The sequence below is a fragment of the Macrotis lagotis genome, chromosome 1 (genome assembly GCF_037893015.1).
Source record: "Macrotis lagotis isolate mMagLag1 chromosome 1, bilby.v1.9.chrom.fasta, whole genome shotgun sequence".
Classification (NCBI taxonomy): domain Eukaryota; kingdom Metazoa; phylum Chordata; class Mammalia; order Peramelemorphia; family Peramelidae; genus Macrotis; species Macrotis lagotis.
The window spans coordinates 487,033,108-487,046,470 of record NC_133658.1 but is presented as its reverse complement, the minus strand read 5'-3'; the positions used below and the strand labels follow the sequence as shown (position 1 = coordinate 487,046,470).

Sequence of the window (13,363 nt, the reverse complement as noted above, 5' to 3'; positions counted from 1 at the left end):
CCCATTCATGTGGCCCTTCTCAGGTAACTGGAAAATGAAGGAATGGGTGAGTGCATGTGCCAACATTGCAATATCACACATCAGCTTAACTCTTAATATGACTTGACTTTTTCACTTAACTAACACTATGCAATTTCACAAACTTATGGAATGTTTTGTTTTTTACAAAATACAGGCATATAGGAATTAGGAGCTCTATTTTAAAATGTTATAGGATTCATTGTAATTGCAACAGACACTTTTATTTTTTTATATAGTGGAAAAATTAACATGCATCTATATGTATTTTACATGGAATACATAGTTGCAATCAAATATGCAATTTAAAGAAAAATTTATTCCAGTATCTTTATTGAACTTTTATAAGTTGTACTTGCCTAAAGAAAAATATCTGACATTTCACAAATATGCAAGCAACTTTTTTTTTCCCCATAAGGTGTGTACAGAAAGGAAAAATAGAACAAAAATTTTGGATGAACATCTTGAAAATAGTCTTTGCATTACTACAACTTCTATCAGCTATTGAGAGTCTTTATCAAAGCTGGTATTGGAAAAGCAGACTCAGTTTTCAAATTAAAAATGACCTTTTTTGCTTAAAAATAATGTTTTATTTAAAACTCATTTTTTATTATTTATTATGATCATATTATTATTATATACATATTTTATTACATTGTTACTTTTTAAATACTCACTAGTAATATGGATTACATTGTAATCATAAATAAATGCTAAATTCTATATGTGGCTAAGGCAATGAACAACAGAAGAACTAAAAGGTTGGACACCCATAGTCTAGATATTTATTCAGGGTGTCAATAACTAGCATTCTTTTTCTGGTTTGAGATGGAAGCTTGTGAAGGAAGAATTGACAAGACTTTCTAACTCAATATTTAGGTGAAGGAATATTGAAAGACCACTCAGTTATTTTTAGAATTGAGTGAATTGTGTTAATATTACATAGAAGATGGGGGAATTGTATTAGAGAAAGTAATTTGAAAAAAAAATGGTTCGAGGTAAAAGATGACTTTGGTTTTAGACTTGTCAAATTTGAGTTAAAAACAAGTAATCCAAGTGGAAATGTAGAACAGACAGTTGAAAATACAAACAGTCTTCCATTTGGGAGTCATTGCAAGGAGACAATAGTTGAAGCCATATGAATCACATGAGAATCTGGAGGCATAGAAAGTAGTGCTGCCAGTTCAGATCAAAACATTGGGAAATCCTTAAAGGGTCAAAAAGGAAAAAAGAAAACCAGTGAGGAACTTGGGTAGTACTTGGAGAAATAGGAAAACCAAATTATTGCAGTATCATGGATGCTGCTTCCCCACCCCATTTATCTGATAGAGGGTATGATATAGCAGAATTAATTAAAATGATTTCTGAGAATAGACCTTTGGTGATTAATAATATTAATTACTTATAATTATTTCTAATTTAATTGTTTTTAATCCTTAATATTATTGTAGTGAGAATACTTTGATCAAGAGTCAAACTGTAAGAGGAGTTAAGAGAGGGAAGGGTCAACAAGTAGTGATAATGGAGGTAGGTTCTTCCAAAGCTTGACCTGTTCTTATTGCCATATTGAGGACTATGCCATGCAAAGGTTGTAGAAAATGGTAGTTAAAAGGAATGATATGCTTACAGGAATGTTTTTTAAAGGAAGAGAAAACCTATACTTGTTTAAGGGTAGAGGGAAAGAGCTAGTAGAGATAGACAAAAGTGTTAGAGGATAGTTGAAAAAGAAGAGTGAGAACTGAATTTGGAGGGGCTGGATTTAAGATATATGTAAAGATATTTGCCTTGGAGAAAAGAATATCTTTATCTCTGAGACAAAAGGAAAGAGAGAATTTTAGGAAAATGAAAGAAATAGTAATGCATTGGAGAAAAGAATGAGAGCTTTGATTTCTATTTTTATTTTTTAACTAGTAAGAGTCAAGGTTATTTGCCAACTACAGACAAAACTTGTTTGGTGTCTTGAGGAGATATTATAGTGTTAAGAAAATGTTCTAGTTAATGAACAAAAATATGGGAGGATACTTGTCATCTAGAATTTTTTTCCCATCAAAGATGTATTGATATGAGCTAGGGACATGAAGTAACTTTTTAATACTCAATTGAAAGTTTTACTAAAAACAAGATTATTTCCCCTATTACATGTAAGAAGAGGAATAATTGTACTGAAAGCCTTATTTGGAAAACATTCTCTTTTGCAGTGATCTTTTTTTTTAAGGTTTTTGCAAGGTAAATGGGGTTAAGTGGCTTGCCCAAGGCCACACAGCTAGGTAATTATTTAATGTCTGAGACTGGATTTGAACCCAGGTACTCCTGACTCCAAGGGTGGTGCTTTATCCACTATGCCACCCAGCTGCCCCCTGCAGTGATCTTTTTACCTCTAAATTGTATTTTGCGTTTTGTGTTGCCCTTAATCTTTATTTTTTTTAATTTTAGAATTTTTCTCCTAAATCTCTCTTCCCCCCCCCACCATTCCCCACAAAAGGCAGTCTGATAGTCTTTACGTTTCTATGCTATACATTGATCAAAATTGAATATGGTGAGAGAGAAATCATATCCTTAAGGAAAAAATAAAATAAAAGAGATAGTGAAATTACATAAGATAACTATTTTTAAAAAAATTAAAGTTAATAGTCTTTGGTCTTTGTTTAATTAAACTCCACAATTCTTTCTTTGGATACAGATGATATTCTCCATTGCAGATACCCTAAATTTGTCCCTGAGTGTTGCACTCATGAAATGAGCAAGTCCATTAAGATTGATCATCAACCCCATGTTGTTGTTATGGTGTACAGCATATGGCATACATGGTTCTGCTCATCTCACTTATCATCAGTTCATGGAAATCCTTTCCAGGCTTCTCTGAATTCCCATCCCTCCTGGTTCCTTTTTTTTGGGGAGGGGGCTTTTGCAAGGCAATGGGGTTAAGTGGCTTGCCCAAGGCCACACAGCTAGGTAATTATGAAGTGTCTGAGGCCAGATTTGAACTCAGATACTCCTAACTCCAGGGCTGATGCTCTATCCACTGTGCCACCTAGCCACCCCCTTGGTTTCTAATAGAATAGTAGTGTTCCATAATGCACATATACCACAAATTCTTGAGCCATTCCCCAACTGATGGACATTCACTTGATTTCCAATTCTTTGCTACCACAAACAGAGTTGCTATAAATATTTTTGTATAAGTGATGTTTTTATCCTTTTTCATGATCTCCTCAGGCTATAGACCTAGTAGTTGTATTGCTGGATAAAAGGGCATGCCCATTTTTATTGCCTTTTGGGTGTAATTCCAAATTACTCTTCCAGAAAGGTTGGATGAGTTCACAGCTCCACCAGCAATGTATTAGTGTCTCAGATTCGCCACATTCCTTCCAACATTGATCATGGTCCTTTCTGGTCATATTGGCCAGTCTGAGAGGTGTGAGATGGTACCTCAGAGATGCTTTAATTTGCATTTCTCTAATAAGTAAAGATTTAGAGCAATATTTCATATGACTATGGATCACTTTGATTTCCTCATCTGTAAATTTCCTCTGCATGTCCTTTGGCCATTTGTCAATTCATGTATGTTATTAACTTTTGGATAAACAAGTTTTTTTAAAAATTTTATTTATTTAAGGCAGAGGGGTTTAAGTGACTTGCCCAAGGTTACACAGCTAGGTAATTATTAAGTGTCTGAGGCCAAATTTGAACTAAGGCCCTCCTGACTACAGGGTTGTTGCTCTATCTACTGTGCCACCTAGCTTCCCCGTAAACAAGTTTTTAAAAAATATTCAATTTGTCTCATAATTTAGCAAAAGTCTTCTATTTACAAAGTTGGCCTGCAGAGTAGAAATTCTAATTTTCCTTTAAGTTCCTTAAAACATATTTATATTCATACGTTTAAAAATAATAGGCCCAAGAGGAAATAGCCCGACTAAGACGAGAAATGATGAAAAATTGCAAGTCTCCTAAAACATCATCAACAGCACATGCAATCTTACGACGGGTTGAAACAGAAAGAGATGTGGCCTTCACAGATTTACGAAGAATGACCACAGAACGAGACAGTCTGAGGGAGAGATTAAAGGTCAGAAAGACATTTTACCTACATTAATATCAAGGAAGGGAAAATGCAACAAAACTGAAGGTACTATGTTTTTGTATTTGAAACAGATTTCCCAAGAGACTGCATTTAATGAGAAGGCTCACCTGGAACAAAGAGTAGAAGAGTTGGAGTCTACAGTTCACAGTGTAAAAGAAATTAGATTTTGTCTATAACTAATATTTAAAATTAAATAATGGCTTGTTTAATTTTTACATGTTCAAAAAAGTAGCAATTTTTAAATCAAGGATATAGGACTTTCTGAGATAAAAATATTATCTATCTGTTTTTGCCAAGTTAAGGTGAAACATTTACGTTTAGGATATGTTTCTAAAAAAAGAAGATTTAATGAAATCTCTCCTCTTCATCTATAATCTTCAGTAATATGTTTATACTGATTTTAATAATTTACATTTTCAATCTTTATTATGAACCCATATTGTTACTACTTTTCTTTAGAAGAAGAGAAAAAAATGCTTTGTCTTCTTTTAGAAGAAATTAGGCAAATAATTTGGGAAATTTGGAAAGAACATTAAATTTATAGAAGAAGATTCATATTTATTAGCTTTTCTATATGTGACTACCAGGCACTTATATGCCGAGAATGCATAGAATAAATTAACAGAGGAATTTAACTTAACTTACAAGTTTACTTAATCATGTTTGCATTCTTATTAGTCCTATCCTTTTATGCATATTTTATGCATATTTATGGCATATTTCTTTTATTTGAGAGGGATTTTTGCTGAGAAAGTTTTAGGCCACTGGACAAAAAACCCATGAAATTAACATGTGACCATGTTAAATTGTGGATTGAAAATGTAGTCTGGCTCAAACCATCTTTATTGCTGAACTATAGTGGATATGAGGACATGCTAGTTCCTCCGCTTGTTTAGCATAAAGACAACTCACTGAGAGAGAATGGACCAACAAAGGTGTTCAATCTCAGTTTGGTTTTTTCATCATATGGACCAGACCTAAAACTTCATTTTGGAAAGGAGATGTGTGCCCTGTCTGAAAGAAGAAAGAAGACAGGTTCCAGTGACTACCAGCCTTGTTGTTTTACTTATGTAGCTTGATGATGAACGTCTAGAACAAATGGCAAATATGACGTTGATGAAAGAAACCATAACCACTGTGGAAAAGGAGATGAAAGCACTAGCACGAAAGGCAATGGATACAGAAAGTGAACTTGGCAGACAAAAATCAGAAAATAATTCATTGAGGTAAGGAAGATATTATTTTAGTAAAGATATTACTTTAACTCATTACTTTTAAAGACTATTACTATTTTAAAAATATGGAAAATAACAATTCACATTTTATATATGGTGTTTTGTGGTTTACTAAATATTTCCCTCTTAGTGGTTCTCTTCTCCCTCTTTATTCCCTTACTACTTAATACCACACTTTAAAAGCTAAATAGAAGTATTTTTTTATACAATAAGCAATAGGATGAATAGAGAATCTCATAGTTGTATCTACATTTAAGAAATTCACTTTGTTATTAATTATGTTATATAGTTATTAAATTACTCAGTTATTAAATTATATTATTAAAACATCATTTATTTTGCATCATCCTAAGAAAAAGAACACAAGATAGGAAAAGGATTGGAAATTGGTAGAAGATATGGTTGAGGGTATAGTGTCAGAACTGGAAGTTTTGGGGTGAGGTTGGATAGGAGTGTTTAAGAAAGACTGGAGCAGAGAAAGGGAGAGACTTAATATAGAGAGAGACTAAATTAGATGAACTAGCAAAAGAGTCATAAGATAGGTAGTAGGTGAACCAGGAAAGAATAATGTCTTGAAAACACAGAGAATTAGAACTAAAAAAGACCAAAAAAAGAGACTAGAATTGAGAAAAGTCAGAGTTAAAAAAATAGCAAACTAATAATTTTGATCAGTAAGAAATATATGAAAAGATTGAGGTTTAAATTGAGACTGAATAATGTATTCTAAATAATGAGTGGGTAGAAGAATAATGCATAGATTTGAAATTTTGAAAAAGAAAATGATAATTATGCAAAATATATTATAAACCAGTAGTTCTCAAATTTGAAGCATAGAAATCCTGAAAATCAAATATATATATATATATATGTATATATATATAATATATATATATGCAATTAAAAACTCAAGAACTATTTAAATGATATTTTAAAACTCAAAAACTTTTTTTGGGAGTTTTTTTTGCAAGGCAAATGGGGTTAAGTGGCTTGCCCAAGGCCACACAGCTAGGTAATTATTAAGTGTCTGAGACCGGATTTGAACCCAGGTACTCCTGACTCCAAGGCCGGTGCTTTATCCACTATGCCACCTAGCCGCCCCTAAAACTCAAAAACTTTTTGAAAAAAATTCCAATAAAATAACAAACATTAGCTAATCCAATCTCCCCCCAAAAAGAGAAAGGAAAACCTAATTACGAAAATTTTAAAAAAGTGAAAATGGAGAATTAGTAAATACAGAAAGAAGTATAGAGCTTGGACAGGTATGGATTAGAATTTTTTTTAATTTTGAAATTAAATACCAAGTAAAATGAACATCTAAATATGTAGTAGAGCAGCAAAAGTAGTATGTGAAACTGCAAATATCTAATATATATAGATATATCTATATCTATCTATCTATCTATCTATCTGTCTATCTAACTTGCTTTTTCTTTTTTAAGCATATCATTAGTTCAGCATATAACTTTACAAGCTGTCCTGCTTGTCTGTGTTTCTTTTGGGCCTTCTCTTCAGTGCATTTTTTAAAAAAAAATACTTTAATTTCCTTCCCCTTTTCTCAAATATATGATACGAAGATGTGTAATAAAACAAAACAAATTACCATTTTGGCCATGTCTCATTCTGTCTATTGCCTCTCAGGACATGTATAACTTGCTCTTTCATCATGGACTATGATTTTGTTTGTATGAGTAACTTCCAAGTCAGGAAACTCCTTCAACCAGTTCAAGTCATCCCCTTTTCTGCAACTTATTGCCTTAGAAAATTTCCTGGGGTGCTGGGAGGAGAAGTGTCTTGCAAAGGATCACTTGTAGAACTGGGACTTGTACCCAGACATTCCTGGCTAAAGACCAACTCACAGGCCACTGTGTCCCACTGCCTCTCTTTGACAAAAGACAAACATTGTTAGAACCACTAAAGCACAGGAATAAGAAGATCTTTTGGTTATAATGATCAAAATTCCCTCTTTAAAACTAAGAGCTAGCATTATTTGCAAGTAATATAATGAGATCTGAGGTAAAGAAGTATAAGTATTACCTTCTCTAATTTTTGATGTGATGTTAAAAATGCTAGCTTAAGCAATGACAAGATAAGCAGAAATTGAGGAAATACACATGGAAACATAAGGGTCAAAATTATTTCTATTTTTCAGATGATATGATGGTTTATTTAGAAAATTCTGTAGATTTTACAAAACAATGAATTGAAGTTATATTGTCAGTAGCAGTATGTGAATTAATCCCACAAAAACAACAGTATTCTTGTTTTTCAGTCAGCAATTAAATGTTCACTATGTGTGCTAAGCACAGTACTGTGTGTTGGAGATACACAGAAAGGGAAAGCATAATTTATTGCCCACAAGCTGCTCACATTCTAATGGATTAAATTAGGTGTGTACATCCAAGATGCATATATACATGTAGATGTGTATATACAATATGTATTTGCATTAATTATAGCTATGTACCCATGTGTGTGGTTTGTATGGGTGTGTGCATATATATGCCTTCATGTATATCTGTATTTGTATGTATGCATATATGAATGTGCGAATGTATGTATATATGAATGTGTGAATGAAAGGTTAAATCACAAGGAAGACAGTAACTTTTAAGGTGAGGGTGGAGGGGAAAGACCCTGCCCACTCTCCCCCCCCCCCCCCCCAGGAAAAGATGAGAAATTGGAGCCAAGGAGACAGGAGTTAGATGGCATAGGGGACAGTAAGTCAAACAGTACTAATAAAACCAATGAGAAAAAGTAGAAAAAAATTTTAAATTACTAAAATATTTGGGGTTAACATGCTAAGACATACTCAGGACTTATACAAACACATGGTTTCTTTTATAGAAATAATTAAATAAATGGAGACTTATTTATCAAACATGGTTGGGATGCATCAATGTGATTAAAATGTTGATACTATCTCTAAATTAGTTTAATGCTATGTCAATGAAACTACAGCAGTAATTTTAATAATAAAATTTATTTGGAGGAACAAAGATCTAGACTCAAGGAAAAAACAGAAAAAAGAAGAAATGAAGGGAAAACCAGTACACTAATGTTTTTGGAGCTTATTGTGGTATATACTATCCCATGTTAGTCTTTTTTTTTTTTTTTTTTTTTTTGGTTTTTGGTGTTTGCAAGGCAATGGGATTAGTGACAGCTAGGTAATTATTAAGTGTCTGAGGTTGGACTTGAACTCAGGTCTGCCTGACCCCAGGGCTGGTGCTCTATCCATTGCATTTGCATTTCCTAGCTGCCCTTCATATGTTAGTCTTAACCTATTTTTTCCCAAACTATGTTCTAGTTTTCTCATTAGTTCTTGTTGAATGGAAGGAGATAACTTTCAGATCTAAGATTAAGGAAAGAATTCATTAAGAAGCAAGTAATGGAGAATACAAAAGACAAAACAGCCAATTTCATTTACATAAGATTAAATAGTATAATATAAACAAAATATGTAATACAAAAATAAAAAAGTTGATCAGAGGAAAAAGAATCCATGCATGAAGTCTCTTTTATAAGTCTGATATCCAAGGCATATTAGAAATTGATACACATATCTAATACACACATATACCTAATACCTAATAATAGTTTTCAGAAGAGAATTGTAAATCATTGTTAAAAATATGAAAAAATCTAAGAGAAATGCAAATTAAATACCTCTCAAGTTTTCTCTTACATTTGTAAATGAGTAGATGAAAAACTAGCAATTGTTGCAGAAATTGTAGAAAGACAGGCAATTAATACCAGAGATGGGAAATAGATTCAACTTTTTTTGCAAGCAGTTTGGAATAATAAGAGAAAACACCAAACTTTGTTCTGTGAATCAGTGATCCCATTGTATCCCAAAGTTTTATCAGTGACAGAAAGAAACCACACTAGTAAAATATTCATAGTAATGTTCTTGTGATAGGAAAAAAAAATCTAAAAATCAAAAACTAGAAACATCATGAGTCCCTATTAATTGGGGAATGACTGAACAGGTGGTATATGAATATAATAGAATTATATTGTGCTGTAAGAAACTATGAATATGAGACATTCAAAGAAATATGAAGTAGATTAAGGAAAGCAAGATCAAGAGAAAAAATATACACAGTGATTTGATAAAGTTATATAAAGACAGAAATAAATGGCTATTTAACTCAGATTAATTGCAAATGACACTCTTGATTATGGACAACAGGCCAAAATATAAGTCTTTCTTTAAAGTAGAAAGAAGTAGGGATCCAGAAGTATTGGATGTAGTAATCTATTTTGTCAGACAGCGAAACCTGTTTTTTTCCTTTATTCCAAAGGAAGTATATAATAAGATTTTTGGTATTTTTTTAAATGCATCAGTATAATCAATTTTGTTTTATTTTAATGAACTGGACTTCCTTAAAAGGTAGTGGGTAACATTAGAGATCTTCATGTTATGGCATGATGGTCACTTGATGGGGATGATATAGCTAAAATTCCTGGTCAGATACAGGTTGAGTTAGGTACCTTCTTGAATTCCCATCCAACTCTAAGTTTGATATAGTAAAGGAATTTGAGCTAAAATATTAATGACTAAATGACAATCTTCCCAGGTAACATATGTACATTAACATTGGTTATCCTAAGGTATAATCAATGCTATGGCATTCCCTTCCCCTTTTTGCTCCCTGCTCCCCTCCCTCTTCCACTTCACTCCTCCTGCTGAAATTGCCAACCCTAACTTCAGTCTGGAAAATCATGATTAAATCATAGAAAATTAGATCTGGGCCATACCTTAAAAATCACCCACTCAGATCTCTTTATTTTATTGATGAGGAAATAGTCCTAGAAAGGTCAAATGAGTCCATCAGTACCTTGAGATCCTGTCAGTTCATAGCCTTGTTTTATATGATATGTTAGCCATACTCTTTTTTATTGTATTTCCATTTTGCCCACATTATTTCAGTAAATGTACATATTTGTTCTTAAACTTTTATAACTTTAAATATACTGCAAAAGTTAAAGGGGAAAGGTGCAATTTAAAAAATTGTAATATAGCCAGAATTAAAGTTTTGTCAATATGCTTGCAGTATTTTATATGAAAACACAGAAAAGAATCTTTCAGACACTCAGCGACACCTTGCTAAGAAGAAATATGAGCTACAACTTACCCAGGAGAAAATTATGTGTTTAGATGAAAAGATTGGTGAGTGCTTACTGTCCAAATACTTTTATTTCTTTGACTTTGTGCTAATAGGAAAATAAACAAAGTTGTATGATATCAGACTTTTGTAGAAAACAGAAAATCAATTATCTAGAGTGCAATATAAATCTTTTTTTTTTTTTTTTAGATTTTTCAAGGCAATGGGGTTAAGTGGCTTGCCCAAGGCCACACGGCTAGGTAATTATTAAGTGTCTGAGACCGGATTTGAATCCAGGTACTCCTGACTCCCAAGGCCAGCGCTCTATCCACTGTGCCACCTAGCCGTCCCTGCAATATAAGTCAAGTCTGGCTACATCCTGGATTTCATATTTTATAGCTCTAAAATACAAAATTATTTTTAAAACCCCACAATTTTTTTCATATTAGTAGAATTTATAACTCTAGTTTTTTCATCTCTTCCAGGAGCCAAGAATAAGGGTATCTTTTATTCAGATTTAATTTTGAAAGATACAAGGAGAAATCCTTAAGCCAATTGAATTACTTATTAATTAAAACAATACGAATAAAATTACACTTCCTATAGAGTAAAAGAGATACTTTGGAGATCATAAATGTATATAAATCACTGAAAGATTTTCTGTATTTCTTATTGGGTAATCCTGGACTGATGAAATCTTAGGGGAAATGTATCCTACAATTTTAAAACTATTGAATAAATTTTAATTTATATTGATATATTCCTAATACATCTAAATATTAGCAAAAGATAGTGAGTATGAATATATTCAAATTGGAGTGCTCATAAACTTGATTTGAAAAAGACATTTCAATTTATAGCTCCATTTATTTATTTATATTGTGAGGAAAAAAATCAAGTTTCATTTCTCTATGGTAGCACATTGACTTTCTTTTAATTAGAGTCATAGCATGAAAGAACTGGAAGTAATTTAAGAAATTATCTACTATAATTCTCCTTTTAAGATGAGATAACTGTGTCCCAGAGAATGTGACTAAGCTTATATATTTCATGTAAAAGGTAAATCTTAACTATGGATACAAGATAACTTGTATCTGAAGAATTTTGTAAATTATCTTGATGTTTGAAAATTGTGATTTTTCTATACTTAAAACTCATCATGAAGAGAGAGACTTTGAAATTATAGAATATTGTTTGGCAAGTTATTTTTAAAAAACACTTTCCTCTCTCCTCCACCCATCCCCTTCTCCAAGTCTTTCTTTTGGAATTTTGGAGTCTTAAAAGTGGGTTAAGAAAGAATTGGTATAGTTAAGATGGAGAATATCTTATCTGTAAGTTGTTGCTACTATCTCCAAAAGTATCTTCATACCTAGATGCTCCCTTGAAACTTCCTTTTGTAAATATGTGATAAGCTTGAAAGCAGAGTGTAGTCTGTAGTCAAGCATCTATTTCTACATCTCTGAAGTAATATTTGATGTCTGCCTTAGCTGAGGTATTATCAATACTAGTGATCTAGATCTGTCTATTTGAGTCAAAAAAGTCTGCTTTATTGGTTAAAAATGTAGATTTTATAAGATCACTCTGTGTATCGATACAAGTGCAATAGAGCCAAATTTTGCTTTTTTTAAGAGACAATTTTAATAAGCACAGCAGAAATGTGTGTGTAAACTATTATAAACAGTTCAGTATACTATAGACAGTCTTCAGGTGATGAGCCTGTTGGTGGTACTCAAAAGGGCTATCAATTGAACTGAGATCCATCAGTGGATCCTCATAAACTTTGGCACCTTATTAGCCCCTACTTTGATTTGTTCCCTCCACTGACAGAAGCTTTAAAGAACCTATAGTCACTTCCACATGATAAAACATCACAATTGAACTTTAGTTAAAGTTAAATATAGTTTCCAACTTTGTTCATAGACTCCGTTTTAAGTAGTGCTATTTCTTATTTACCTACTTCTTGTTCAAGGCTTTGGGTAGAGTTCAATCCAGCCCCTCTTGTTCCACATCTGCCCTAGTTTCCCTGGGAACCTTAACCTGAGATTGCTCTGAGAAGTAGGGCTCATTTGAATTCAGTTCATTAAACATTTCTTAAATGCACACTCTGTGCCAAGCTCAATACCAGGTGTGAATAAGAAAAAGAGACAGTCCTTGCCATCAAGAAGTTCACAATCCAATCTATTGCTTAAGGCCTATTGATTTTACCTTTATAGCATCTCTCCAATATACCCCTGTTCTCTCCTTTGACTCGGCTGCCCCTCTGGTAAAGGCCTTCATCACCTCATGCCTGGATCATTGCAATAGTCATCTGCCTGACTCAAGGCTCGCCCCACTGCAATCTATCCCCCATTCAGCCCTAAAGTGATTTTACTATAGAGCAGGTCTGATCATGACACCCTCTTACTCAATAAACTCTAGTGATACTCTCTTGTCTCCAGGATTGAATACTAAATACTCTGTTTGGCATTCAAAGCCCTTCATAATTGTAGGGTAAACAATTTGACCCGGATTGGAATATGAATTTCTCCTAATTACAGTGATCCAGCTTGACTGGATAAGACCCATATTTAGACATTTACTTAGTATGGTTTTATAATAAGACCTGGAAGCAATTACTGTTATATAACTTGTTTATTCTTGATGATACTTATGTCTCAGATTTGGCATGATGCTAAACTTTGTTCTAGGCCCCTATAACTATCCAGGCTAAGGGCAGACCGAGCTTGCTTGCAAGTAGCCAATTGCTTTGGGAAGATGCAGATAGCAGTCAGGTTCTAGCTTGCGCGAGGAACGGGCAATAGTGGACAATGAATAGACAGTGGGAGAAGCAGGCTAGGAATTTGGAAAACTGATAAGCAGACTCGGATTTTGCATATAGATTTATCTGTGGACTTAAACCCACAGCCTCTTGCCACATAGCATAT

General features: G+C 33.1%; 1 protein-coding gene across 15 annotated transcripts in view; it reads left to right on the top strand.

Annotated features, from left to right (window-relative positions):
- The window catches only part of TSGA10 (testis specific 10), a 152,764-nt gene that overhangs the window by 47,570 nt on the left and 91,831 nt on the right, over positions 1–13,363 (top strand). For 14 of the 15 annotated variants that reach the window (XM_074213769.1, XM_074213768.1, XM_074213767.1 and 11 more), the window contains 4 exons: positions 3,911–4,084; positions 4,171–4,248; positions 5,174–5,325; positions 10,389–10,504. In XM_074213769.1, coding sequence (XP_074069870.1) covers positions 3,944–4,084; positions 4,171–4,248; positions 5,174–5,325; positions 10,389–10,504 — 487 coding nt within the window. In that variant the 5' untranslated portion in view covers positions 3,911–3,943. Of the gene's footprint in view, positions 1–1,469; positions 1,546–3,910; positions 4,085–4,170; positions 4,249–5,173; positions 5,326–10,388; positions 10,505–13,363 lie in introns of all 15 variants that reach the window. The other variant, XM_074213766.1, reaches the window with a different exon arrangement.